The 26,816-nt window shown below is 54.1% G+C and overlaps 2 protein-coding genes across 17 annotated transcripts in view; one reads left to right on the plus strand and one right to left on the minus strand.

Annotated features, from left to right (window-relative positions):
• Positions 1 to 1,105: 1,105 nt before the first annotated feature.
• LOC122365482 (DNA-binding protein Ewg-like) lies at positions 1,106 to 12,371 on the plus strand. Of its 16 annotated transcripts, none has more exons than XM_043336727.1 (12): positions 1,153 to 1,205; positions 2,136 to 2,315; positions 2,867 to 3,075; positions 3,565 to 3,689; positions 4,340 to 4,456; positions 4,815 to 5,010; positions 6,977 to 7,089; positions 7,822 to 8,034; positions 8,377 to 8,520; positions 9,147 to 9,282; positions 9,667 to 9,773; positions 11,480 to 12,371. In XM_043336727.1, the coding sequence occupies exons 3-12, from the start codon at positions 2,898 to 2,900 to the stop codon at positions 11,573 to 11,575; spliced, it is 1,425 nt and encodes a 474-aa protein (XP_043192662.1). In that variant the 5' UTR covers positions 1,153 to 1,205; positions 2,136 to 2,315; positions 2,867 to 2,897; the 3' UTR covers positions 11,576 to 12,371. The 16 variants fall into 16 exon arrangements, with proteins under 16 accessions (XP_043192671.1, XP_043192661.1, XP_043192666.1 ...); XM_043336723.1 differs by lacking the exons at positions 1,153 to 1,205; positions 6,977 to 7,089 and adding exons at positions 1,537 to 1,624; positions 6,721 to 6,833; XM_043336728.1 differs by lacking the exon at positions 1,153 to 1,205 and adding an exon at positions 1,540 to 1,624.
• Positions 12,372 to 13,401: 1,030 nt separating this feature from the next.
• The window catches only part of LOC122365481 (active breakpoint cluster region-related protein-like), a 78,504-nt gene continuing 65,089 nt past the window's right edge, over positions 13,402 to 26,816 (minus strand). The window contains exons 6-16 of the mRNA XM_043336722.1: positions 24,052 to 24,258; positions 23,368 to 23,487; positions 22,541 to 22,663; positions 21,984 to 22,184; positions 20,443 to 20,628; positions 19,504 to 19,696; positions 18,618 to 18,814; positions 18,165 to 18,331; positions 15,864 to 16,003; positions 15,324 to 15,564; positions 13,402 to 14,551 (exon numbers count right to left, since the gene is read on the minus strand). Coding sequence (XP_043192657.1) covers positions 14,323 to 14,551; positions 15,324 to 15,564; positions 15,864 to 16,003; positions 18,165 to 18,331; positions 18,618 to 18,814; positions 19,504 to 19,696; positions 20,443 to 20,628; positions 21,984 to 22,184; positions 22,541 to 22,663; positions 23,368 to 23,487; positions 24,052 to 24,258 — 2,004 coding nt within the window. The 3' untranslated portion in view covers positions 13,402 to 14,322. The remainder of the gene's footprint in view (positions 14,552 to 15,323; positions 15,565 to 15,863; positions 16,004 to 18,164; positions 18,332 to 18,617; positions 18,815 to 19,503; positions 19,697 to 20,442; positions 20,629 to 21,983; positions 22,185 to 22,540; positions 22,664 to 23,367; positions 23,488 to 24,051; positions 24,259 to 26,816) is intronic.

Raw genomic sequence — 26,816 nt, forward strand, 5'->3', positions numbered from 1 at the left:
CCCTCTTGCAATTGGTCCAAATTTGATAAATATAGCATATGTACAGTTTTTTACCTGAAAAGAAAATCGAATGAACTTTATGCAAAAAAGCTAGCTTTTTACTGTGGTACAGCCACACATTAAGTGCCTAAAACATGAAAAGTTCTAAAAATTGGACCACCCACTTCAGGCCTGAGGGACTATGCCTACACCCATCTCCAGCTCCAAAGCCCCCCTCTGGATCTGCCAGGGTGGCAAGAAAGCTTTAAAATTTTGACAATCAAAACAAGTACAAAAATCCAAAAAGGCATAGGGCATAAACCAGGACTGCAGAGTCAACAGTTGGTTGGAGTCAAAAATAATAGTCACAGTCATCAATGTTAGAAACTGGAGCCAGACTCCAGAGTAAATAACTGAAAATCTATTGTGGCAGGGCTGCGGAGTCAGGGTTGGAGTTGGTCACAGTATACAGTTTGAGTTCAGCCAGGACAGGAGTTGAGTCAGAGTTGATTTTTAAAAGACGGAGATGGAGTGAGAGTCCGAACCACCAAAAACCTATTGACTCCACAGCCCTAGGTAAAACTGATACACATGAAAACAATTATAAAAGAGTTATAATTAATTATGTATAGTACACTGTAATAGAAAATTATAAATATATAAATATAAAATTCCCCAGTCATATCAAAGTCACAAAAAGCAGCAAGAAGCAGTGGAACAGACAACGGCAAGAACACCAAAAGGCGCGGAAAACGAATTATAGCAGCACAGTCAATAATTGCAACAAAAATATTGAATAAACTATTTATAGTCACCGTGGAATAAACAAAACAAAAATCGCCCACCGCCCACCTTCCCTTTCTCCACCGGCGAAAACGCAAGGTATATAAAAACACTCAACGGAATGCGGTCGCAGTCGAGTACAAAATAAACCGTACATGACGGTGACAACTTTATGGTTTACTATTTACTAAAAAGGTCAAAATAGGCAATAAAACTGAAATTTTATAATACAGTTTTCAAATTTATTACGTATCAGTAAGAGACTTAACAGTTTTGTTAATCTTATCAAGCAATATTTTAGATTCTTTGCTGTATCACTCAGTTATTCGGAATCCCGATAGATGGCAGCAGATAAAACACGGTCGACAATTGCATTTATTTGCGTTGGGAGTTTGGTACCGAGTGGTGAAAACGTGCTGGGGCTGCCTGGAGCTATTAAGTTGGTAAGTAGAATAGTTGTTACTGGAATAGCATACAGTATGGGCCCATACCTGGATGTCTTCGTTCCGCACGGTGGTCGCTTTTGTAAAGCCTTCTGCTGAACTCTACTGCGCAGACTCAGTAAAAATGGTGTCAGGCCGCCATAACGCCTCGGGCGATTGATGGCGTCCGCGCGCCCGGAACCGATTTTTATGGAATTTCGGGACATCTTCTTGCTCAGAGTGGTTGCACAAGTTTTCAAATGGGCACTGCTGCGTTATTAAGTCAAAGTGAGCTACTTTTGCCACCAAAGTCACAGTGATCACTGGGCGACTGTCGGTCACCAACTGAACCAAAATGAGGACGGGACGCAGGTGCACACGCAGCCGTACACAGCCAAAATTCGCTGGGCCTGCGTTCCTCGGCAAATCGTACTACGCATGTGAGGAACCGTGCCCAATCCGGGGGCGCCGTCGGGGGCGGCCTGCTGACCAGTGGGCCCCGATGCCCTTCGGGGTTTGGAGGGCGACGAATCTCGTCCCCAGTTTTGTTGTCCGCCGCAGTCGGCGGAGATACGATGTGGACGTAGAGCTCTTTGAGCAATTCCTGATGGTCTAAAGATGTGATCGGAGTTCATCCAACATTTGACGAGGTTTTCGATGCATATAATCCATTTTTGTTCAGGACACAATTTTGGCATATGGTTTACGACGGTTGAACGCACGGTGAAGGAAACTGGCTGGAATTATTGATTTTCCAGACATCTCCGCCACCAATCGTGGGCCGTTCTCGTTACTATGGTAACGGGTCGATGAGAAGTTCCAACCATAAGATGCGGTACTCGTAGTATTTGGGAGGGTAAAATGGTACATTTGGGGAGGGGGGGGGGGGGGAACTAGCGGATCAGTGCGTATGGAGCTGACGTCATTCGTTTCTCTTGCCATTTGTTGCAGAGAACCGGAGCGGAGCCTAGTTTTATTTAAAAGATAAGAAGAGATTTGGGACATTTGGAACTTGCGTCGCAGCATTCAGTTGTATCGTCGGATGGGATGGCTTAGCTCCGGTGATTCGGTTGACCGTCTCAGTCTGCTGTTTTAACTCGGATCGAGACGCATTCTTCGGATTGGACAAATGTATGTTTGTGTGATGGGACTGGAGAAGGGTTCCAGGCTGACCTCTGTCGGCATGCCGCATGGGTCAGAGCAGATGACGGTTCTGGAACATGCTGGACCTTGTGGGGAGGGCGGGGGGGGGGGTCGTGTGACGCCCGACTGGCTGTCAAGGAGAGGGGCATTACTATAAGTCGGCCGCACGACGGTTCCACACCACGGCTGGGCGGGGGGAGGGGAGGGGGTATCAGTCGGCGCGTACCCCCACCGGTGTTGTTCGACTGACGGCTCGGGGGGGGGGGGGGGGGGGGGAGGGGAGTTCTCAGCCGGCTGCGGAGATCCGTTTCACTTGTGTGCGGCGGTCTGGAGTGGGTGAGCTGTGTGCGCGCGTGTGCCGCTCAGTGAGCCCTCTCCGGTACATGACGTCTGAGGGTATCTTATGTCATCACGTGGGGTGTCAGATAAGCCCTTTGTCCAACACTTACAACTCGTCTGACCGCATGTGCCCGCTTGTAGGACAAGTCAGTGTACAATTTGAATCGTCCAGTCTAACTGTATCGCTCTGACCGTTTCAGATCGGCGGCGTGCGGCGGGCCGCGCATCGCCATGAACTCTGACAACCCGCTGAACATTGCTGCCGAGACGATTCACCAGGACATCAGGATGGATTCCGAGGACGACGACGACGACATGCTCTCATCGGCAGGATCGTACGACGACGACGACGGCCTGATGACCTCGGGCATGACCCAGGACGAGGTCACGGCGCAGCTGGCTGCCGCAGGTGGGGCTCGTGGGAGGGGGGAGGGGTGGATCATCCCCGCTGGCCAGCTGCCAACTGTGTCGTGCAGATGCGCACGTGTGCGTTGACGGCTGATCGGTGTGTGTGTGTGTGGGGGGGGGGGGATTGATGTAAGCCGACGATGCTGCACTGTGATGTCGAAGCTGTGACGTGGTATAGGTGTAATGTGCAATGTGCACTGGACGCGTGCCCATGTCAGAGATTCTGCGCCGCGCAGGCCCCGGTCTGGCTCGCTCGGACGCTCCGACAACAGCTGTGGTATCCTCTGAGTGACTGGTGTCCGATTCAAGGTCACCCTCTGCCGTCTCGGGTGCCTCCGGCGCTGCCCCGCAGTGACCCTCTCCGAGCGGCAGGAAGTCGCGAGACCCGTCCCCCGGCGGCCGGCTGGTATCCGGTTGCGACTCCTCCTCGCTCTGGCTCACGGCCAATAACATACCCCGCCCCGCCCCACCCCGCCCCGCCCTGCCGCAGGCCCCGTCGGGGTGGCCGCAGCCGCCGCCATCGCGTCGGCGAAAAAACGGAAACGACCACACGCCTTCGAGACTAATCCGTCAATACGAAAACGACAGCAGACGCGGCTGATTCGAAAATTGAAGGTGGGTTAGTTACCGGATGATGCAGTTCAGTGCGACGTTTTTGATGGGGGCATTTTTATGTTATTACACATGCCCGAATGCTGTTTTAATACTCTGTCAAGGACGATATTGTTTATCGTAGTGTGGTAGTCGGACAACTGTATGTGAAAAATAGAAACGGCGCTTTGCGACATATGGCTCCTACGCTGAAGGCTCCATAAACCCTTATTATCGACTGGTGGAGGCCGGGGGGAGGGGGAGGGGGTGTTTGCCATCAAAAATTTTAATAGCAACACCCGAACTTCGTCCGTATTTTTTTTTCGTAGAGCCTCTCTCACTTTTCCTCAATTTGTTGGAAATCACGAATGGGCACGAGTCCGATGCTTGCGAACAACTTTCAAGCCCTGTATTCGATTGCCGTGTACCGTCTGACCTAATGTCCCTGACCCAACCGCCGCACTTCCGTCACCACTCACCACTCTGTTCCCTTGCACGCTCCTTCGCTCCCCTATCAGTGACCGTCCGTCGTGCCTCCCCCTGACCGGTGACTGCTCGCCGTGCCCCCTCTCCCCGATCGTTGTTGACCTCTCCGTCGTGCCCCACCCCCGACCCTCTATCAATGAACTCTCGTCGTGCCTCCCCCTGACCGGTGATCGCTCGTCGTGCCGCAGCAAACGATTGACGAGTACACGACACGGGTCGGCCAGCAGGCAGTGGTCATGTTTGTCACGCCCGGAAAACCCAACAATAGCTACAAGGTGTTCGGTGCCAAACCCCTGGAAGATGTGGTAAGTGATCGATGGTGGAACCCGTCAATGTGGGCTGCTAGTGTGTGTGGGCCTTGGTAACTACCGAGTCGGTAGTAGACGGCTGTTGTTTCATTTTGTCTTGGAGAAGTTGCCCCTGCTTAGTAAATCCTCGAATTGGGAATATTAGCGTCATTGAGAATTGGCATTGCTTCATTGTATCAAAAGAGTTGTGTTTGAAGTCAAATAGGTATGGTGAATAACGTCTTCCAGCTCAATGCTCACTGATCGGCTGATTCTGCTCCATTCTTGCCCACCTCTGTATTTGTTAATACTGCTAACCTCTGCTAATTTTGCCCCACCTTCTCACGGCGCTCACTCTGTCTCCGTCCCCTTCCAGATGCGCGCGCTGCGTGTACCGGTAATGCAGGAGCTGGAGGCGGCGCTGTCGAGGCACGCGCCGCCACCCGTCCAGGACGACCCGTCGCGGCACGAGCTGCCTCCTCTCGTCATCGATGGCATCCCCACGCCGGTCGAAAAGATGACCCAGGCACAACTGAGGGCGTTCATACCACTCATGCTAAAGTATTCGACAGGTAGGTCGACACTGGATGTGGAGATGCCTCCCCCCCTGTGCTGTGAAATAGATCAGCTGCAGTTAAGTTGAAATTTTACCCTCAGTTCAGACAAGCTATGGTGTTACTTAACTCAGTGTTCAGATAGGTTTTGTTGATTCTGTTTTATAAATCGAACTTCAAGTCATTGCATCACATAGGCAGATTCACTATCTTTGCTTACGTAACTACTTATTTGATGTTCAAAAACAAAACCAGAGAATTGTGTTTAGTTTCAAACTTGATCAATGTACACCTTATGTGGTGAGTTGTGCTACCGATCAGCTCCACAGATTCACATTACCACGTTCTACCGTAGTTGAAACAAAAACTAATTGACATTACTGACACTTTGTTGATGTTGGTTGCTGACCAGGCGACTGCCAATGATGGCAGGCCTGTTTTTATTCCCACCTTACCCGGCCCCGTGTATTGTGTAAGCTTGCCGGGCCTGCTGTGTGTTGACAAGATAGAAACACTGATTGGCTCGATAACTCGTGCCGTGCATGACTCGCGGAATATGTTACAATATGCCGTAGTGGGACGAGTTGAAGGGAACAGGGAGGCCGGAACGGGCAGGGCCGGCATGTGGCCGGGACGTGGATTTAGTAACTGTGCGTGGATATTGATCGTGCTTCATGTTACAGGGGCGGCGGGGAATTAGGGTAATTGTGGTATTGAATATGTCGATCGTATTCGGGGGAGGGGAGAGGGGAAGTGGGGATTTTAACGTAACGAACCCGCTAAACGGAGGGAAGGGCCAGTTGCGTGCACGGCTGAGCCCTCGTTAAGTCCCCGTGTGTGCGTGTGGCGAAGGAGGGGGTGCCAGGTTTAGTCTGTGTGGGTAACGCTACAGGAAAACCGCTGCCGTCGCTTGCCTATTTGCTGTCTAACCATACAAATGTGCTGGTGTATTTTACGTAAGGGAGGCCAGTTTTCATGGATGGATGTTGCGTCCGACAGCCGTTGGCTCCAGTCTGGGCCATGCAGTCAGTACCTTGTTCGCTTTTCCACGCTCGTGATGTTTGAGTCTGAAGACTGTTTACACTTAGGCTGCTCCATCAAAGCCCCCTTTCGTTACCTAATTCAACGTGTCCTGCGTGGGATGTATATGCGTTAGTGATGTAGGGGCGGGAAGTGCACGAGTGTCTGATTCTGTCTGTGCCGTGGTGTGCAGCTGTGTTCAGTGCGGGTGGGGAGAGGCTGTGTGTAGTGCCGTGCACCAGCTGTTGTGTGCGCCCTTTACAGAGTGTGCCTGGATCTACGCTCTGTTTGGGGGACTGCAGTGTAGTGTGCACAGACTGAGGACCATATCTGATATCGTGCTCTATTTGTACGTGTCTGTGCAGTGTCTGGTGCCTGGTATCATACAGCGCGTGTCCGAGATATGCGTCCCGGCCGTATCATTTCTAATGTCGCAGAAGACACACTGTTCCATCATTTGTGCCTAGTATCCACCGTGACGTCAGTCCAGTTGTGCCGTGCCCTGCAGGCTGTGCTGTGCCTTACCGTCCAGTGCCGTCTGCCGTACGGTACATGCACTGAGCTGTGCCGTGGCTGTGGCTTGTCATGCTATGCCGTGCTGTAACTATGCGACGTCTTACCCCACCTTTCCGAAGGATGTTCCTCTGTTAGCACCATGTCCTGTTGTGTTGTCTCGGGCTCACGGCGGCCGCCGCCGCTCACCCCCAGGCCGCGGCAAGCCCGGCTGGGGTAAGGACGCCACGCGGCCGCCCTGGTGGCCCAAGGACGTGCCCTGGGCCAATGTGCGCATGGACGCGCGCACTGACGAACAGAAGCAGAAGGTGACGGGCCGCCGGGCGGCGGCATCACTCACCCACCCGCCCCGGCCGACCGGCCCACCGGCCCCGGCCGGGGCGGCGCACCGCGCATGGCTCTGTGTCGTTCTCTGTACTTATTGGCTTACGTTTGCATGTGTTCTCATTAGGCAAGGGTAAGCCCGGCTGGGGCAAGCTGTCTGCGCGTCCCGACTGGTGGCCCAAAGGCGTGCCGTGGGCTAATGTCAGAATGGACAACCGCAACGAGGAGGATAAGGCCAAAGTACGCACCCCTTTTTTGTTTCTTTGGTTTTGCGCCGCGTTTTGTTGGTTTTAGCGTTGCCGTTTGCCTTTGACTAGTCTGGTTGTTGTGTCGTGCACAGATAGCGTGATGTTTATCGTTATACCGGCATGCAGCGGTTACCGTTATATTTATATAGTTCTGCATTCAGTTCAGCCAGCCTCATTAACTCTACTGCAACGCCATTATGTGTGTCCGCCTTAATGTGATGTCGCTTTGATTGTCCTTCACTCAATCAATCCGCTAAACGTGCCGACTTCGAGCCGCGAGAGAGTAAATCCTCTCCGCGCTAGTACAATAATAATTAGTGTTATTTCAGTTGATGTGTTCCCCCTTTACGTGACCACTCTTTACCTTCGCTTCAAACCTCCCTTCTGTTGATTTTCTGTCCATGTAATCCCTTTAGCAGTCCATCGTAGGTAATGACATCTCCCTCTCCATCTTCTTGATCAGTGTCCTCCACTCTTTATCACTTTCCCTTTTCCCTGTCTTCTGCTTACCTCTTCTCGCCTCTTCTCTCCTTTCCTCTCCTCTGCTCTCCTCTCCTCTGCTCTCCTCTCCTCTCCTCTCCTCTCCTCTCCTCTCATCTCATCTCATCTCCTCTCCTCTCCTCTCCTCTCCTCTCCCCTCCTCTCCTCCCCTGGTTCTCTCCCTCTCCCCAGCCCTCAGTCCTGCCACCGCTGACCCAGCGCCACCCGCCTCTGCGGACACCAGGTGTCGTGGACGCACGCGCTGCGGCAGATCGTCATCAACTGCTACCGGTACCACGGCCGGGACGACTTGCTGCCGGCCTTCTCTGACGATGACGAGGTCAAATCACTGCCGGGGAGCGGCAGCGGCACCGGCGGCAGTGCGGGAGGAGGCGGAGGCGGCGCGCCGGGAGGCGTCATACGCACTGCGCCGCCCAAACTCAACCTCCAGGGACTGGTGAGTGTCGCAGTTATGGTACTGTAGAGGTAGTGAGTAGTAATGTAGTGATGATAATTTGCAGTAGTGTAGTCACTACGCGCTGCTGTTTTTGGGTAGAGCCTCGCAAGCGCTTGCTTCTGTCGATAAATATTGCCGATTGCTAGAGTTCTATCTAATAAACGCTGAGTTGTGTATCCTGTGTTGACAAAAAGCTTATCTGGACGCTCTCTCATGCCTACCACTGCCATGAATCTAGCATGCCTTCGATTGCTGTCCCAGAAGGTCATCCACCAGTCGCTGAGACCACCCCCTCTCCCGCTGACCACACTATCAACTCGCTCGCTAACCTGTCTGCCGCAGAACGTGCCCTCCCAGTACTCCCATACGGTGGTACAGACCATCAGCAACCCCGACGGCACCGTCAGCATCATCCACGTGGACCCCAACAACCCTGTCATCACACTGCCAGACGGGACACAGGCGCACGTGCAGGGCGTCACCACGGTGAGGGAGCTGCCAGCGGCGCTCGTAGGGGCCGTGATGATAAAATAATTATATTGGGTCGTATGACTGACGGTAGATTTTGGGGAGGTAGGGGTAGGGGATGGTAGTGAGGTAGTTCAGCTGGTGCTGCTAGAAGTAGGCTACACAGTGGCTAGAACGTAGAAAGATTAGATGTTGAAAGCTAGAGTGTAGTTGTCTGGAAGCCCCAGATGAGATGACTGTTAGCCAGTCCGTAGAGTACAATGTTGTTTTGTCATGTATACTGCTCGCCGGCTGTCTACGAGCTTTTGTCGGGGCAAACGCCCCCAGGCCGCAAACCAACGTTTGAAATTCATGTCAGACTGCCACCAGCCGCCCAATGACCAGATACTATTTGTCAAGGACGATTAGATAAGTGTTATGTGCAACACATGTATTCGTAGCATGCCCCCACCAAACTGTTGCTGTGATCTCCAGGAGGAAATCATCATAAGACTGTGCTTTATTTGAGTATTCTAGTTTCTAGCTCATCCCCTTCACAGATTGTCCGGCATCAGCGCGTCACCTATACCGTGACTGGTCACTCCCGTGTCCACGTCTGACCCCACCCCGACCTGACCCTGACCGGCTGCGCGGGCCGTGTCTAGCCTTCGTCTATGCTTCAGGCGGACGGCCTAGACGGAGATGGGGGCCAGACGATGAACATCGACCTGAGCTCTGTCACCGAGGCTACCATCAATGCCGAGGGACATCTGGTACTCAACGGTGTCGGAGATGACGCAGGTGAGAGGAGCGGTACGGATGGATGGGGATAGAGTGGAAGGGACGGGACACGGAAGCGTGTGGATAATGAAGGGTGTGGTGGATGACGGAACGTGAGAGTGGGCGTGTGAGGGACCGTGAAGCTCGTTTGGTGGTTGGTGCAGGGTGCTGGTTTGGTTGGGTGTGGAATAAGTGAAGCCAATTTTACTGGACTATGTCTGATTGTGTACTAGAGCCATTTCCCGTCAACGTGCTTCAGTTCACTAGTAGCATGGTCGTTGCTTCGTGGGTTGCGTCTTTACGGAAAGGCGTGGGTATTCTTTTTCGAGACTTGCCTATATGTTTTCACAGACTAGCCTGTGCGTTTGTCCGCTAGCGAGCTAACCCGTGTTTCGCCTTCCGCAGCGTTCTCGGCGGGCAACATGGTGACGATCCCCATCAGCTCGTCCATGTACCACACGGTGGTGGCCAACGTACAGCACGTTCAGAGCGCCGACGGACAGACCCTGCAGGTAGGACGGCTCGCCGACCCGTCACCCTGACCTGACCCGGTCCTTTACTTGACAGGCTAGCAGCGAGTCTGGCTGCGAGAACTGCGCGACTGATAGTAGTGGTGGGTTCTGGTGCTATGTTGACTAACCTGTTGCTTGTTTACTAACGAGACGTGCGTTTCTTCTTATGGGATGTGCATTTGTTGCCATGGAACGTCTGCCTTCACTAACAGAACGAGTGCCAGCTCCAGTGGAACGTTGGCTTTTGCGGGGGTGTGTTTGTGGGGTAGCACACCGCACGGTGGGGTTTCCTACACTAACCGGAAGCCGGTTGCTGCCGTTGGTGCTTCGGGTTAACTTTGTGCTTATATTGGTGGTGGTTTTGTTTGGGAGGCAATGAAACACTTTGAGAAACTGACTACATATATGCTCTCTTGGTGGAAGATAAAAATGGCTGGTCACTAGTCAGCGTGCCGCCTCATCCAGGTGAATTAGGGAACAATTTTCAGATATTTGATGCCTAATCAACTCTAATGAGCAGTGTGGCCAGTCTCTTCCGTTTCCTCGCTACTGTGTGTGAGTATGTGTCTCGGTAATGGACTTGGGTGACCCGTGCGCGGCCGGTCCTACCCTCTCTCCTGCACCCTCGGGTACCAGAGGGTGGGACTAACCAGCCCACCACCACCACCACCACTGCTAGGTGGTGCATCCAGTGGTGCACCTACCCAAACTGGAGTCGGACGAGACCTCTGAGACGGCCGAGGCCGAGGAGGGCGATGCCGAGCCCATCACGGTCGAAATGATCGCCGAGTCGGATGAAATCGACGAGATCAGCCAGGTCAGGCGGCAGTGAGCTGCCTGTCTGCCGCCCCCGCCCCCGCCCCCGCCCCTGGCACCGCTGCGGCCGCCCGCCCGCCCGGCTCACGCCGCCACTGCATGCTTTCGATGTCGAGCTGTGATGGCTGCTGTGGTTCGCGGCAACGTTGTGGTCTCTGTCCAGGCATGCTGCTGGAGTTTTCTTTTTTCAGGAAAGCTTCAGAATATGTTCGGAAGTGGCGGCAACTTCGTCATGCATGGTTGTTTCACATTTGTCCGTTTCGTCGTATTGTATGTTGTTGATTTATTGGTTGATCACCGTTTTCTTTACAGCATATTGTTTACTTCATTTTGTCGTGCTCTTGTGTAGGATGTTTAAGCCATCGTGGTCAAACATCATATTGGAACCTAAGTTAACGCATTTCGCATCGTGTATCTTATTTGCACTTTCATCGTATTTGTTTTTACATGTTTTCTGTTCATTATTCGTCTGCTCTTTACATTCCATTGTTACAGTTTGTGGTCTCCAAGCATTCGTTGTTGATTCCTTTTGTGCAAGCACTTGACGAAGCGCATCTTAAATGTTAAGAAATTCCGGCGACGCCCAGAGCGTTTCAGCAAACGTGCATTTTGTAATTATTCTTCACACTGCATGTAGATCGCCGAAGATGTGTGGAAAGAAGTTCAGGTGTTGATGTCAGAAGCTAAAGCTGTTGCAGGACACAATTTACCAGAGCCATCATCTAATCGCCGCTTATCATGTGTTATTGGTGCGGGGGAGTGCCCTCTGATGACTGCTGAAGTTTCTGACTGGTGTCTCATGTCCCATTAAAGCTGCCTAGTCCCAGCTCTCGACTGTTCTGCCCCCAGTGTGCAGCTCGTAAAACTAACGCCTCTCCGTCCGCCGGCAGGTGTCCTCCGGGTGCTCCCCGGTCCACGTGGCGGAGGAGGCGTGCTCCCAGGACGTGAAGCCGGTCGTAGTCAAGTCAGCACCCAGCGGCGATTGAGGCCGGCCACTCTAGGACTCCGTTTGTTACCTGCTGTAGAGTAGAAATCCAGGCGCCGCCCCACTCGGCCCGGCCGCCACATTGGGCATTACATCTCATCGACGTCAAACGGCGACGGCGGCGGCGGTGGTGGCGGTGGCCCCAAGACAACGTTCATGACAGAAGTGTTGACTGTTCAACGCGTCGTCGCGCGTCACTTCGAGATTCTTAATCGTGTCATTCTCGGGTCATTTGGCGTGCGTGGCGGATCTGCGCCCTGTCGTGTCTATGCATGTGTGCGTTTACTGTGTGCCGGCACCGGCGGCCGCCCGGCCCCCCGGCGCCGCCGAGGCCAATCTCATCTCGTTCTCTACGCTCATTGGCGCCACTCTGAGGCGCCATCGTGCGTCCGACGTCACACGTCATCTTCTCACGGTCGCACGCGCACCCATCCTTCAACAGTCATCTGTGTTCAACGCTCGTGGCATCGCTGCGTGGTCGCCGTCATCCATTTGTACTGTGCAGACAGACCGCTGGCGACGGTCAGTCGACCGGCGACCCTCCCAGCTTTCCGTGTTAGGTCGTGCTAGGTGAGTAGCTTTTCGTGTGCAATGTGCCGAACGGAGGGCGGCGGCGCTGTGTTGATGTCAGTGTCGCCGCCAGGGGACAGGACGTCTGCCCGGGACCGGCCAGACCCCCACCGCGGATTTGTTGACTGTCGGGCAGATGTGACGGCTCCAAAAACAGCTTGGCCATATATTGCCGTTGTACTTAAACTAGGAGTGCTTTGAATTAACGAATATATGTGGACGTTCTAGTGTGACTGTGAGGGAATGAGTTGCACGGGGTTGAGAGTCCTGGCTCCTACGAATTTACCTTGCAGTTAAAGACGCACGCAAGGGGGAGGGGGGGGGGGGGGGGCTCGTGCAACATGGAGGTTGGGGGCACACGCTAGATTCTTTAGCTCCCGCTCCCCAGACGGCTTTCGAGGGCCCCACGCAAGCCTTCTTTGGCCCATGCCAGCTCCTGAGGCCCTACAGTCTCTTGGGCCCCGATTCAGGCTTCTCGGTGCACCATGCCCGTTCTTGAGCCCTCTCGCCGACTTTTAAGGCCTCTCGCCGGCCTCTGAGGGCTCCTCGCTGGGCCCAGGGGCCTCACATTGGCTTCTAAAGGTCCTCACGACGATCTCTGGTAACCCTCTCGAAGGTCTGATGGACCCACACGTCACTGGGGCCCCCATGCGGGCTCCTCGGTCCCACGCCGGCTACTCGATGCATCAACCGGGGTCCCCTCGCCGACCTCAGAGGGCCCCACACAGGGAATTAGGAACCTACACCGGTCACCGGCTCGTGGAAGGGGGGGGGGGGCTTCGCATTAGTTTGATGGCACCGCGTAGACTCGTGGGGCTTATGCCGTTCTAAAGGATCCATTCGTCCTGAGGACCTCACATAAGCTCTTGAGGAATGAGGCCGCTACGCTGGATTGTTGAGGTTCACATGCGGCCTTTTGGGGGCCCAACGCGTCTCTTAAGCCCCCACAGCGAACTTTGCGGGCCCAGGCGCTGAAGGCCCTCCTCAGTCCTCACGGCGGCTCCTGCCTCGTCAACTCATTGGTCCCCACATCGGCCTATGAAGCTTCCACACCGGCCTTTGAAGGCCTCCACGCGGAGAGGCTGTTAACGTAAACCAGTGCTAATCTTTTTACGCATTCACAGGCTGGCATCGTCATGGGGGCCCTGTGCGTCCCCTTAAGTTTTGGGTGCGCGCCTGGCCCTGCTTACAGCTCTCATTTGAACTATGCCGGCGCAGTAGAAAAATGCAACGAATTTCTTTCCACGAAAAAGCAGCGCCATGCAAATGTTTATTTCCGGATAACCGTAGCATGGCTAACATATGCACAACAATGCGCACAGAAGCACTTTCAAACGAATCCTGTTCGAAATACACAACCTATTCTTCATCATCGCAATTCGTATGTAAAACGAGGAGAGACGCAACACGGCTCCTCTCGGGCTTTCTGAGCTCAAGCCACGTAGAACACAGTTCACACTGCGCTCACGAACCGCACAGAGCACAGAACACACTGATCGGTATACACTTGGCACACGGGTAACAAATGCACTTGATACACATTATGCGGGCCGACATCTTGGTGACCCCCATCACAAGCGGTGACTAGTTTAAACGCTTAAACCAATCCGACCGAGCAGGCCGGCCGGTCGGCGGCGGCAGTCCGCCATCGTTGTTCGCTGGCCCACCCCTGCCCGCGTGGTCCCGTCCTAGACCCAGCTCCGGCAGCACGGAGTACGCCAAGAATCCCCCGGAGGGACGCACGGCCCGTGCTCCCCCTCCAGGGCCCCAGGAGCTCCTCGACAGACCCCAGCGAACCCCAGCGGGGGCGTCACATTGCAAACACAAACGTAGAAAATAAACACTCGGGAAGCCGGCTGGCCAGCCGCAGAGGAAGCGCCAGGTGACGTCCATCGCTGGGCCGCTGTTTGCGTGATCGGAGCAGCGCTCGACACGAGCCATCTATACAGACACCAGCGCAACAGATACGGTACTCCAATCGACTCTTGGTTAGACTCTCGGCTCAAATTGCGACATTTTCTTCAGTTGGCATCATCATTCACACACACACTCGTCCATTCAAAATACTCTCAGGCCACAGTTTCACACTCGCCGGGCCCTCTGGCGGCCGGTGTTGGTCCCTGGCGCGCTCCCACCCTCTCCCCTCCTCCCCGCCCCTCTGTCCTGGTCCGGCTGCAGTCAGCTGTCGGCTCCGTCCACCCCCACTTGGATGGGCTCGCCGTTACTGCGGCGCTGCAGAAAGAAGTAGAGGATGCCGGCCTGAGCCATGACGTCCACCGTGCCGGCGGCCAGGAGGTCCGGCTGGACGGCAGAGTCGGCCTGCGGACCTGGCCGCAGCAACGTCGGACCGAAAACCGTGGCCAGGTTGTGTAGGGACATCTTATTGAACACCTCGGCCTTGTTCACCCTGCGGAAGGAACGGTCGGTCAGTGACAGATAAAAGATAGGAGACAAACGAGCCTGCAATGCTCGGACAAATGACAAAAGTCGATATGCCACCTCACTTCGCTAGCTTTCAGTACAAACCGTGCTATGTAACCGCTCCAGGGAGCTAACAACCACCTAACCAGCTCCCTTCCTCCCTAATGCACGACCAAATGGCTTCTTTTCGCTTTTTGTCATAAATGTGCAGTGTGTGGTGTGCACTCTGCACTCAATAGCAGGTCTCAGCCAATCGCTCCCACACCGCACCCCATTGATACTGCTCGCACCACTACCCGCTCCCACGGCCCACACACAGAAAGGGGGCTGGGAGTTTGTTCCGGCGATTTCGCTCGCCGGACGCAGTACCGACGGCCAAGGTCAGGGCTGTTGTGTTCCGTCCGGTGGCGTCGGCGCCGGCGCCAGTCTGACTGCGATAACGAGCCAGTCGCCGATAGTGGCGGTCATGGGACGAGGGAGGGGGGGGGGGGGATAATCAGAGTGTGAGTGAGGAAAGAGAAGTGTGGTGACCTGGTTTGAGAGGAGTCTAGTTATGAGGCTTGAGAGTGAGGACTCTTCACTCTCAAGCCTCATAACACGGAAAGGTTAGCGAGACAGGGCTTCATCCCTCTCCTAAAATTTACCTCATTACCTACGACATCATTCTACAAAACATATACGTTATGCTCCATAGGGTTGAAACCATTTCATTCACTCCAATCTCTACCTCATACCAAGGCTGTCTTTTCCACACTCACTTGATGAGGTGCTCGATCAGGTAGACAATGATGCTCTGGTTGAGCTGCGGCAGCTGCGAGAACAGCTGCAGCAGCCGCCGCCGGCGCAGCGGCAGGTCCGGGCTGCTGAACGCGTCGAAGAACATGCCGTAGAGCCCGTCGGTGAAGAGCGCCTCTGGGAGTTCGCGCAGGTAGAGCTTCAGCAGACCGGTCACCGAGTGGATGTCCACCTCCTTGATCAGCTGCTCGGCCTCGTAGATGTCTGCAGGACACAAACAGAAGAAACGTTAGGGATAAATTCAAGAGACGCACACGGCAGCGTGAAACATGCATGCAAAGAACGTGAAAATAAACATTCTGTTATCTAGCAATTGACTTGCATCCGACGCGAATATTACAAGCAAAATAGACAGTGCTTCTTTGTGCCTAAGATCGAAATACCTTCTGCTGCAGTTCAGTATGTACTCCAAAGCACTGAAGGCTGTACAAAGATGAGTTCCTATATGTAATGTCCGACAACTACTGACCATCATCATCAGTATGTAACTAGTGGATACTCACTGGTCTCATACAGTTTCTTGAGCCGGTTGATGTCGGTGGCCGACCCGGAGACCCGATAGACGCCCGTCTCGTTGGTGCCGCGCCGCTCCACCTCCCGCAGACAGCTGGTGATGATGAACGGCACAGAGCGGTCCTCCCGTCTGCGGCGAGGAGTCAGAGAAGAGTTACACGGAGGGTAGAGAGTACACAGCCACACAGAGCGGTCCTCCCGTCTGCGGCGAGGAGTCAGAGAAGAGTTACACGGAGGGTAGAGAGTACACACTACACAGCCACACAGAGCGGTCCTCCCGTCTGCGGCGAGGAGTCAGAGAAGAGTTACACGGAGGGTAGAGAGTACACAGCCACACAGAGCGGTCCTCCCGTCTGCGGCGAGGAGTCAGAGAAGAGTTACACGGAGGGTAGAGAGTACACAGCCACACAGAGCGGTCCTCCCGTCTGCGGCGAGGAGTCAGAGAAGAGTTACACGGAGGGTAGAGAGTACACAGCCACACAGAGCGGTCCTCCCGTCTGCGGCGAGGAGTCAGAGAAGAGTTACACGGAGGGTAGAGAGTACACAGCCACACAGAGCGGTCCTCCCGTCTGCGGCGAGGAGTCAGAGAAGAGTTACACGGAGGGTAGAGAGTACACAGCCACACAGAGCGGTCCTCCCGTCTGCGGCGAGGAGTCAGAGAAGAGTTACACGGAGGGTAGAGAGTACACAGCCACACAGAGCGGTCCTCCCGTCTGCGGCGAGGAGTCAGAGAAGAGTTACACGGAGGGTAGAGAGTACACAGCCACACAGAGCGGTCCTCCCGTCTGCGGCGAGGAGTCAGAGAAGAGTTACACGGAGGGTAGAGAGTACACAGCCACACAGAGCGGTCCTCCCGTCTGCGGCGAGGAGTCAGAGAAGAGTTACACGGAGGGTAGAGAGTACACAGCCACACAGAGCGGTCCTCCCGTCTGCGGCGAGGAGTCAGAGAAGAGTTACACGGAGGGTAGAGAGTACACAGCCACACAGAGCGGTCCTCCCGTCTGCGGCGAGGAGTCAGAGAAGAGTTACACGGAGGGTAGAGAGTACACAGCCACACAGAGCGGTCCTCCCGTCTGCGGCGAGGAGTCAGAGAAGAGTTACACGGAGGGTAGAGAGTACACAGCCACACAGAGCGGTCCTCCCGTCTGCGGCGAGGAGTCAGAGAAGAGTTACACGGAGGGTAGAGAGTACACAGCCACACAGAGCGGTCCTCCCGTCTGCGGCGAGGAGTCAGAGAAGAGTTACACGGAGGGTAGAGAGTACACAGCCACACAGAGCGGTCCTCCCGTCTGCGGCGAGGAGTCAGAGAAGAGTTACACGGAGGGTAGAGAGTACACAGCCACACAGAGCGGTCCTCCCGTCTGCGGCGAGGAGTCAGAGAAGAGTTACACGGAGGGTAGAGAGTACACAGCCACACAGAGCGGTCCTCCCGTCTGCGGCGAGGAGTCAGAGAAGAGTTACACGGAGGGTAGAGAGTACACAGCCACACAGAGCGGTCCTCCCGTCTGCGGCGAGGAGTCAGAGAAGAGTTACACGGAGGGTAGAGAGTACACAGCCACACAGAGCGGTCCTCCCGTCTGCGGCAAGGAGTCAGAGAAGAGTTACACGGAGGGTAGAGAGTACACAGCCACACAGAGCGGTCCTCCCGTCTGCGGCGAGGAGTCAGAGAAGAGTTACACGGAGGGTAGAGAGTACACAGCCACACAGAGCGGTCCTCCCGTCTGCGGCGAGGAGTCAGAGAAGAGTTACACGGAGGGTAGAGAGTACACAGCCACACAGAGCGGTCCTCCCGTCTGCGGCGAGGAGTCAGAGAAGAGTTACACGGAGGGTAGAGAGTACACAGCCACACCGAACGGTCCTCCTGTCTGCAGAGAGGGGTGAGATGGTTACGGGATGGGCAAAGTAGCACATCTGCTGAAAGGGCACAGAGTATAGATAGAGCCACACAGAGCGGTCTTCCCGTCTGCGGCGAGGAGTCAGAGAAGAGTTACACGGATGATTACAATGCCACATATCGAGCGATCCTCCTCTCTGCAACGAGGGGTAAAAGTCAGACGGAGGGTAGAAAATACTGACTACAGAGCCACATTGAGCGGCCTTCCCGTCTGCGGCGAGAGGTAAGAGTTCCAGGGAGGGTACGTAACGTAAGGAGACAATTAGAGCCCGAAGGAGGAGTATAGGACCGCCATTGAGAGTGGTTCAGTGTTTTAAGGAGGGACACAGGTTACAGAGCCACTCCAGGTCTGCCGTGTGGGGTACAGACAGAGCCGCAGAGGGATGAAGCATCTCACCTGCACACGTCCTGGATTTTGCTGCCGAAGAGCCGGTTGCTCTTTCCGGCCGGCGGCCGCCGCTTGGTCATCTCGTAGGAGGCGTATTTGACGGAGACGGTGAGGCTGAGACCCTCCAGACTGATGGTCCGCTCCTGCATGCTGGTCGTCAGCCAGGTCCGGCTCAGCTGCGGGTGTAAAACACCGTTATAGGTGGGAATCGAAGTGAGAAATCTGGGGAGACGAACTGACACAGGTTAGCGGCAACTGCAGCAGCCAGGTGACCATCTGAAGATTCACGAAAGGTCACGACTCCCCACTCGAGTTAATTACTGAAGGTAACGATTGGACTCTCCCTCTCTCTCTCTCTCTCTCTCTCTCTCTCTCTCTCTCGCCCCTCCCCCCCCCTCTCTCTCTCTCTCTCTCTCTCTCTCTCTCTCTCTCTCGCCCCTCCCCTCTCCCTCTCCCTCTCACCTCTGTTCGGGATCTCCCTCGCAGAACGGGTCCGTCCCTCGGGCAGTTTTCGTAGCAGAGAATCCGCAGGCTGTGAGATCCATCCAGCTCCAGAATAAAGTCCTCGTTCCACTGCGGCGCTATACCACGCATCGGCTTCGTCTTGGCCTTGCGGAAGAAGTGGCCGTACGAGTCGATCTCGAAGCAGATGAACATATCTGAAGAAAGACGAACAGGAAAGTTATACGACGTGCTAAGCCGAGTAGCAAAGGGCGTGCAGTAGGCTTATGTTATGATACATATTTGGTGACAATCATGACGTGATAGATACCATAACAATGGTATCGTTTGTCGAAAACGTGTTCGCGTGAATGCATCATGGTCGTTTGCATAACATGACATCACAGCGAAGCTCAGTGATATTTTTAAATGCGCACTTGTTCCGGCAAAACCGTGCTTAGAATATGTGAATGGAACAATTGTGCACAATGCCCAGTCAAGGTTAAGAGAAGAATGTCCGGATTTCCAGGACAATGAAACAATGAGTTTGGTTTCTGCATTTGTCACAGTGCTCCTACAGTTCAAACCGGAGGTGTTTAACAATAATACCGAGACTTTCGCCACTTGTACGGTTAACTGATTTCGCCAGTCTGAATGTGGGTACTATACTGAGCTCGAAAACGTTACATTTTTTTTAAACACAGGTCTAGTGTAAACTCACATAGATGTCAACTCATAATCTACGCATCTACAACCGAACCCTACAGCGCAGCTGACATTACATCATGCTAGCATAACATGACCTGACTCAACCTTATCATGCTATTCATTAGGTTCGGTAGACCCATCCCGAACCGACCATGGCACCTCATCCACCACACCTAACCCTTTGCCCCAGACCACTGACCTGCCTCCTCCGCGAGCCCGCTCAGCTGCTGCACCTTGATGTGCAGATCGCCCACCAGAAGGGACTCATCCCTCCCGGTTCGCATCAGGTACGAGCCCATGTTGGTCTGCAGGTCCTTCCTGCATGTCGTGATCCACGACTGAACCTCGTCAAACGAGACTGGCTGTGCCTGCAGACTCGGCGGAGTGTTCGTCTGTGAACGGAGATACCGCGTGACGTCAGAGGTGGGAGGACGTGACGTCATAAGAGGGACAGCGGAGCGGCGGAGTGTATAACGGTGGCTATTTTTGATTTGTTTTTGGGGGGGAGATGACGTCATAAATACATAAACTGTATTACGTAACATACAACCGGGGAGCAAAATGACAACAAATGGCTCGATTCTGAAAGGTATTTCTCATTTACATTACAAGGACAAACATCATTAGCTGATACAGACAACCGCATCTACTCATTAACCCCACCGCAGCAGCAAAACACTCCCCTCACCCCCAAACCATCGCCGCCTCTCCCCTAACAGCACACCTGCTAACGAGTCGACCACTCGGCTCTCTCACAGCTCGGACCATTAATTTCAGGTAACGATGGCCACACCGAGAATAGAAACCAGCCGCGGGGCCACACCAAGTATTTACGGCGGCCAATTAAGGACACTCAGTGTCAGACATTATACCAAGGAGACCTAGCACCGCCACGCAGACACAAACTAAGAGAGATTATTACCATTTTTGACCAATAGATCGAATGGCACAACGGTAGCTGGATCCGTAATGGTAGTTAAAAAATGGCGGCCACTGGGTTACGACAGCCTTCGAGTACAATGGTGAACATTCAGAGCTTTTGTGCTAGTGCCCAAAGCTTGGTGTCAGTGAGTCCACATGGTTCAAGTTGGAAGCGTAACTACCCTCCCTACTTCTCCCTCTCTCCCTATTCCCATACCTGCAGGACGTGGATGGCCTCTTGCCACTGGGTGCGGTCAAAGTCCGAGGAAAGGAAGAAGAGCGCGTTCTGCTTGCCGTTCCTGCTATAGACGCGGAACGGCAGGTTCGGCGAGGCCGTCACCAGCTGCGACTCCAGCTCTGCCAGCTTCTTCCGCTGCTTCTCCGTCTTCTGGTCGGACCGCTTCTGAGGGGCCGAGGCGGGAGGGTGGGGTGTCAAGAAATGACTCTTATCAACTGAATGAACCGAGGTGGAGAAGGGGTAGGTGACTCAACTTCAGCAGCAGCTGAGAGTGCGGCAGAGATATCAAACATTAATGCAGACGGACAACTCTTTTCCTACGAAATTGTTACTGCCAAGAATTGACAACATTCAGTTCTTCCCACAGTTACATTTACATATTTACATTTACACAGTTGTATTTACATAAACATCATGAGCGGGGCGTGGTTAGAGACACATTCAGATACATTCAAACGCATTTCATGCATAGCAACGCTGCGCTCTCATCCCACGAATGAGCCGAAAGACATTGAGACATGAGACATGCGAATTACAATCGGAACTGGTTTGTTTGTTTGTTTGTTTGTTGGGGGTTAGGGGCGCGCCGACGGCGAGGTCATTTTGCGCCCATACAATCGGAACTGGATAGCCAGGAAATGCCATTGGTCTAATGCCGGTCTCACATTATGAATGGGACTGCACAGCGCAACATCATCTACCCAGGGGCTGAACGTGAACCGCTACAGACATATGTTTCTTTGGCCACAAACCGTTACAAGGAGTGGACGACATCAGGAAAACGATGACTAAGATTTCAGACTAAGTACATTTCCGATAAAAGTGTCCTCTTAGTGCACTCATCTATACGTGAACTGGTTTCATTTTGCATCGTGAGATCAGCGCCAACAGGCCAGCAAACCAGTCTGAAGTCTGTGAAAAAATACTGCAATGCTGCTATCCGATAACCTATTTGCAAATGCAGTTTTACGACCTACATTGGCTGCTCGATAGGCAAATGGTTCTCAGATAACACGCTGTTGACTTGCAGACGATGACCGTATGTAAAGTCGAGCCTTGAACAGCCACGTGAGGCAGCACTACTGTCTCTGCAAACCAGTTTGGTGCGGCACAACACGTGACTCAGCTCATGAAATTCGCCGGCTATCAGGGTCAGAGAGGAGGTGACTTTTGACAAGGCTGCACCACAACATATACGGATTACATGAAGGGCTATAAATACACCCGTGATTCATCAGTCTACGGTCTTACAGGAATCGCCACATACGCATTACTAGCATAGTAATCTCATTTGATAAGGACCAGCCGTATCCTTGATCTTACCACATGCATTGACCTAACTATAACCATTCTAAGATCACAATTCAGTTGCACTACCCACTACACCTTCTGCGCCAGCTGGTACACGCTTGCACTCGCCGGTACACGCTTTTGCATAGTGGTACACGCTGCTCACGTGTCACAGTACCAGCCCAGGCTCGTCTTTCCCCACCGCCCGGTCAGCACGCCCGCTCACTCACCCCCTGGAGGCCGTAGTAGCGCTCCTGTGCCCGGATCTGGTCCCTCACGGTGCTGGCCTGTGACTTCAGCGTCACAAGGCTGGAGTTGCCGGCCGGGTCGGCGCGCGGGTCGGCCGGAAGGTCGTCACAGCTGCACACTATTTCCGCCAGCGGGATCAGCCACTTGACTTCGAATGTGAATTTGTCGCCCCGGCCCGACGCCTGGAAGGGATAGGGGATGAGAAGTGAGGGTAAAACTCTAAAGCTATGCGGGTGAGTCTAAGAACAGTACTGTAGAGCAGTGTGTCGCATTGCGTTCAGTGCATGCTTGCGATCACAGTTTAGATGAACAGAAGTAGTAACTGACAGGGTTGGGTAGTGGTACTGATTGTGTTATAGGTTGTGTCTTTGCAAAAAAAAAACCGGAGCTCATTCATGAAAAAAAATCTCAAAAGCAACTACAGATATGTGACTAGCGAATAGCACCTAAACCATGAACGTTGGCTATCCACATTCCACTCTGTTGACGCATTATCATCAAACCTACCGATAAGCCACTATTACCGCGTATGACTCACCTTATACTTCGCGCACACTATGACATCATTGAACAGAAACAGGTGTCGCAGCTTCCTGTGATTATCCACCAGCTCGACGATGAAGGAGTTTTTGACCACGTGTCGCTGCATCCTGTCAGCACGCTGAAACGACACAGAGCGGTCGGTCACACTGCGGGCTCCTCTCGGTTCTCCCTCCTGACCGCTAGTCCGACCTCGCCCGCGGAGGGAGGGGAGGGAGGGGGAAGTATTAGTGCGGGTGTCAGCGCAGAGACGCGCTGAGGCATTACAGAGGCTTCATTAGGTGGTGGGCAGGTCGGGAAACAACAGAAATCAGCACATAGCGGATTCCTAGTCCGACATAGCTCACTATCGGACTAGGAACTATAGTCACTATAGCTCGGCTACGGAGGGACACGGGCTGACACAAGCCACCGGGCTGCACAGACCCACACAGGGCAACTACAAAAGCTGACACGAGCTGACACGAGCTGTCACTCAGTAGTTGTGTTGACGGACGGCAGCAGGCACGTCCGGTCAACATACGGTACCTCACTCAGGTACGTGACCGACATATGACGTGGTAGGAGACCGAAAGAGTTAGCAAGGTGGACTAGGATACTCAGAAGAGGCCTGACTGCCAACCATACCACTAAAACGACCTCGAGCACCCTCAGACTTCTATTGCATCTCAGGACAGTTCTCAAAAGAAGTGGGAATGTAAGAAAACGGGGAGTTGATACAGCATTAAGCAGGGCGACAGCGGTCAGCACCGTCGCGGATTGGTGAGCTGGAGGGAACAGACGATATATGGATTATGGAAAAAGTGAGAAGATCTCCCGGCTCACCGGCTGGTTGGAGGCGGCCACGTTGTACTTGCTGATGAACGACTGAGTCATAGTGAGCGCGTGCGCCAGCCCCATGGTGCGGTGGTCCGGATGGCTGGGCGGCAGGTATTTGAGCAAATCCTGCAACGACACAAGGCCACGGAGACATTAATAACGCCGCGCTGCAGCCGAACCATGCCCTGATCTCCCGTCGTGCCGCCGGTGACGGCTCTTAACGAGCGCTCCGCACGACTCAGACCCACTATAATGATACGATAGCACTCAAAAGTCGGGTACCGTGAGGCAGTTTATCATCCTGAGCAGGAGGCCTCTCAACCGGCAGGACATTAGTGATAGCAGTCGGGGCTTCCTTACTCGGCGGAAAGTGCCTGCAATGCCGACCATCAGTTCCGCTTCAGTTATCACACCAGTGCAATCAGAAATACTACAGTGAATGTGTAATGTCATAGCAGTTTGAGGTCAATTCAAAAAGATCTAGGTAATGCGGAAGATAAGGGCAGTGAATCGGTACTATCAGCAATTGCAACCTATAGGCCTTGCTGTATTTTAACCCTTACTAGAACCAAAAACCAGTCTCAGCTTTTAAGCATTTACACTCACAAATCGTAGCAAACTCTAACAACAAATCATCAACTTTACATCTAAAACACCAGGATGTAGGCACCCCACAGTCTCCCTACTCACATGTAGCACGGGCGCATTCTGCTGTACGCGCGCCACTGGTTTGTGCAACAGCTCCTCGAGCGAGGGCGTCTGTCCCTGCAGCGAGCGCAGTTTGATGCAGCGCGTGATCTCGGCAAACTCGGCACTGTTGGCCGAACACCGGCGCACCGTCTCCAGTGCGTGCTGGTAGTTTTGGAGGTAGGCGCCGTACACACCCATGTTCTCCGCCTGAAAGGGAGACGGTGGGGTCAGAAGAGTTGGTGGGTTGTAGGTGTGCACTGTTTTGAGAAAATGGGACATGAGAGTACAAGAACATACGAGTGAAAAGAGATTGCCAACCATGCGCCATACTCGCAGAGAACAGAAGCAATGCACAAGCAGCGCCGTGAATATACCTACTCCACTCGGCACACTTGGAAGAGAAAACTAGAAAAACCTGCATTTTCATAACCAAACACAACACACTCTGTCACAGTTGTATATCGGCATACCGTGACTGTTAACCACATCAGTAGACTGTGACAGTCCATGTCAGTCAGCCCCCCCCTTCCTGTAGCTCACGCCTCACTGTTCCATGTCCGTTTACCGTCACGGCCAGGCGACACACTCAGTGAAGCACGACCGGACCCCTGAGCCGCGCGACGCGGGCCCCGAGTGCCCACGGCGACACGGTCCCTGCACCCGACCGTCACGCCACTCTGGTCACCCTCGCCAGACCGGCGACTCGGCCCGGTCCTACAGCGGCCGGTGACTCACGGATCCAGTGACTCCCGGCCAGTGACTCGGTGACTCAGCGGTGACTCAGTGACCACCGGGGTGGCTCGCGCGGCCGCCGGCCCCCAGGTACCCGACACCAGTCGTTAGCGTCCTCTCAGTGTCAGGCAGCCATTGTTCTCAGAGGGTGAGTTGGAGGAGCGATGGCCACTGGTCCCCTGCCCCTGGACCGCCCCGCTGTACACCGGACAGTTTTTACACGCATTGCTGCGGCTACCGTGAACAATCTAATTGTTCCCGGGAAGACAATGCCAGACAGGAATTCGTGGCGGCTGTACGCACTACGCAGTGTAGCCAAGAGCAAAGTATACAGTTGCGATGGACTGATATGACCAACTAACTGAACCACATTCTTGTCCATACAGTTATCCAGCAGCCGAAAACACAAGCGCATGACCTTCCTCGACCTGGGAACCGCTTCTTCCTCTCTTAGCCTGGATACTTTCAGTACTTGCCTCCAATTGCGTCTCATCTTGTAAGCACCACTTCCGTTATTAAGCGGTTGGGGTTACGACTGACCTCCAATCCCTAAGATGGATCTAGATATGAGTATAGGACTGCTAACCAGGCCGTTTACACCAGCGTGCCATACTCGCGGCACGAACACCCCTTCGACCAGTGCCGCGGTCACAAACGCTCCTCTCGGAAAGATTGCACCGCCGACACTAAAGACGGCCGCTGCGGTGCCTTCACACGGCACGACCCGTCGCCCTCTGTTTATAACGGGCGCTATACGATTTGTCATAGCGCAGCTTTGTGGCATTTCGCGCATCCAGATCAAAAGCAGCCGCCAGCGCCGCCCCGCGGGGACACTGCGAAACAACTACGGTCCAGTGTGCAGAGAGATGTGCCGAGTGACAGACGCCGTGAAATGACAACACGGGGCTAGATAAACAAATCAAGCCGTCACATATATGTTCGTCCATCGCAATGCGCATTTATCACTGACCGGTGATTGCTTGGGCGTTGAATGCCGCGACTGGTTTGTCGAAGTGGTTGAGTTACGGTGAGTAGATTGCAATCAACACCAAAGTCCACACGATTGACGATATGCTGATTGCCCACCCAGTCGTCGGTAAAGGACTACGATCTAAACTCAAATACCAAGCGGCGCGGCTCGACAGTGGCCTCCACGAGCAGCTAGCAGTCAGCTCATGGTGGGGTCGTTACTCGCTGAAGCACCATGCTCGTGGTCGCTCAGATGCCAGTCACGTCTTGACAATCAGCGCAAACCGCAGCAGCGCTCCTCAGGGCCAGCCATGCACTGATGGTTCACCCTGTCTCCGGTTCGGGGTAAAGCGCTCAGAGGCCCGTTCACACAGTCCTCGGCACACCCCCGCCGCGGGCGGTCCAGCGCACCCCCGCTGTGTCGCCGGCCGTTTTTGCCACACCGGACGGCACGCGCGGCTCGGGAGGGGGTCACTCGGACCGGCCTGGACGGACGCCAGCGCAGTGGAGGTTCTCCTCGGCCGGTCCGGGAGGGCAATATGGAACCGAACGATCTACAAAGCCTGCAATGCTCACAGAGGGGTGGGTTTGCACACCACGATCACCGTGCAATTAATTGAACAAGTACACACGTGTGTGCAACTGATACCATTATATCAAAATCCAAACAGACCAAAACAAACCCAGCTGAAGAAATTTATCTCTTCACAGTATCCTCTAATTTCTCAACCCAGCGGTCAATTCAAACACCACGCATCCGACTGGGCCAGCGTCCCTTGTCCTCGGCTGGGGGACAAACAGCTCCATCGCAGCGCGCGGACAAGGAGAGATCGATCCCGAGGCGGCTCGTCGCGTTCGTTACCCCAGCCCCGCACGCGCCGCCGCCGCCGCCGCCACCAATGGTCGACAGGGCGGCACGATAAACCGGTCCTTCACCATGCCGAGCTACCGAGGCCAGAGATGGGCAGTGGCTATGCTGAGTCGAGGCACTGTGATGGTCTGAGCTGCTCGGGCTAGGTCGACATCGGCCGTTCGTAGCCGACACGAGTACGCAGAAATGGACG

Source organism: Amphibalanus amphitrite, unplaced genomic scaffold (genome assembly GCF_019059575.1).
Source record: "Amphibalanus amphitrite isolate SeventyFive unplaced genomic scaffold, NRLGWU_Aamphi_draft 000743F_arrow, whole genome shotgun sequence".
Classification (NCBI taxonomy): Eukaryota; Metazoa; Arthropoda; class Thecostraca; order Balanomorpha; family Balanidae; genus Amphibalanus; species Amphibalanus amphitrite.

Coding starts and splice junctions, on each gene's coding strand:
- LOC122365482 (XM_043336726.1), top strand. CDS start 2,898: ATGAACTCTGACAACCCGCTGAACATTGCTGCCGAGACGATTCACCAG. Junction 4,457..4,814: donor CCAAACCCCTGGAAGATGTG/GTAAGTGATCGA, acceptor GTCCCCTTCCAG/ATGCGCGCGCTGCGTGTACC. Junction 7,090..7,821: donor ACGAGGAGGATAAGGCCAAA/GTACGCACCCCT, acceptor TGCGGACACCAG/GTGTCGTGGACGCACGCGCT.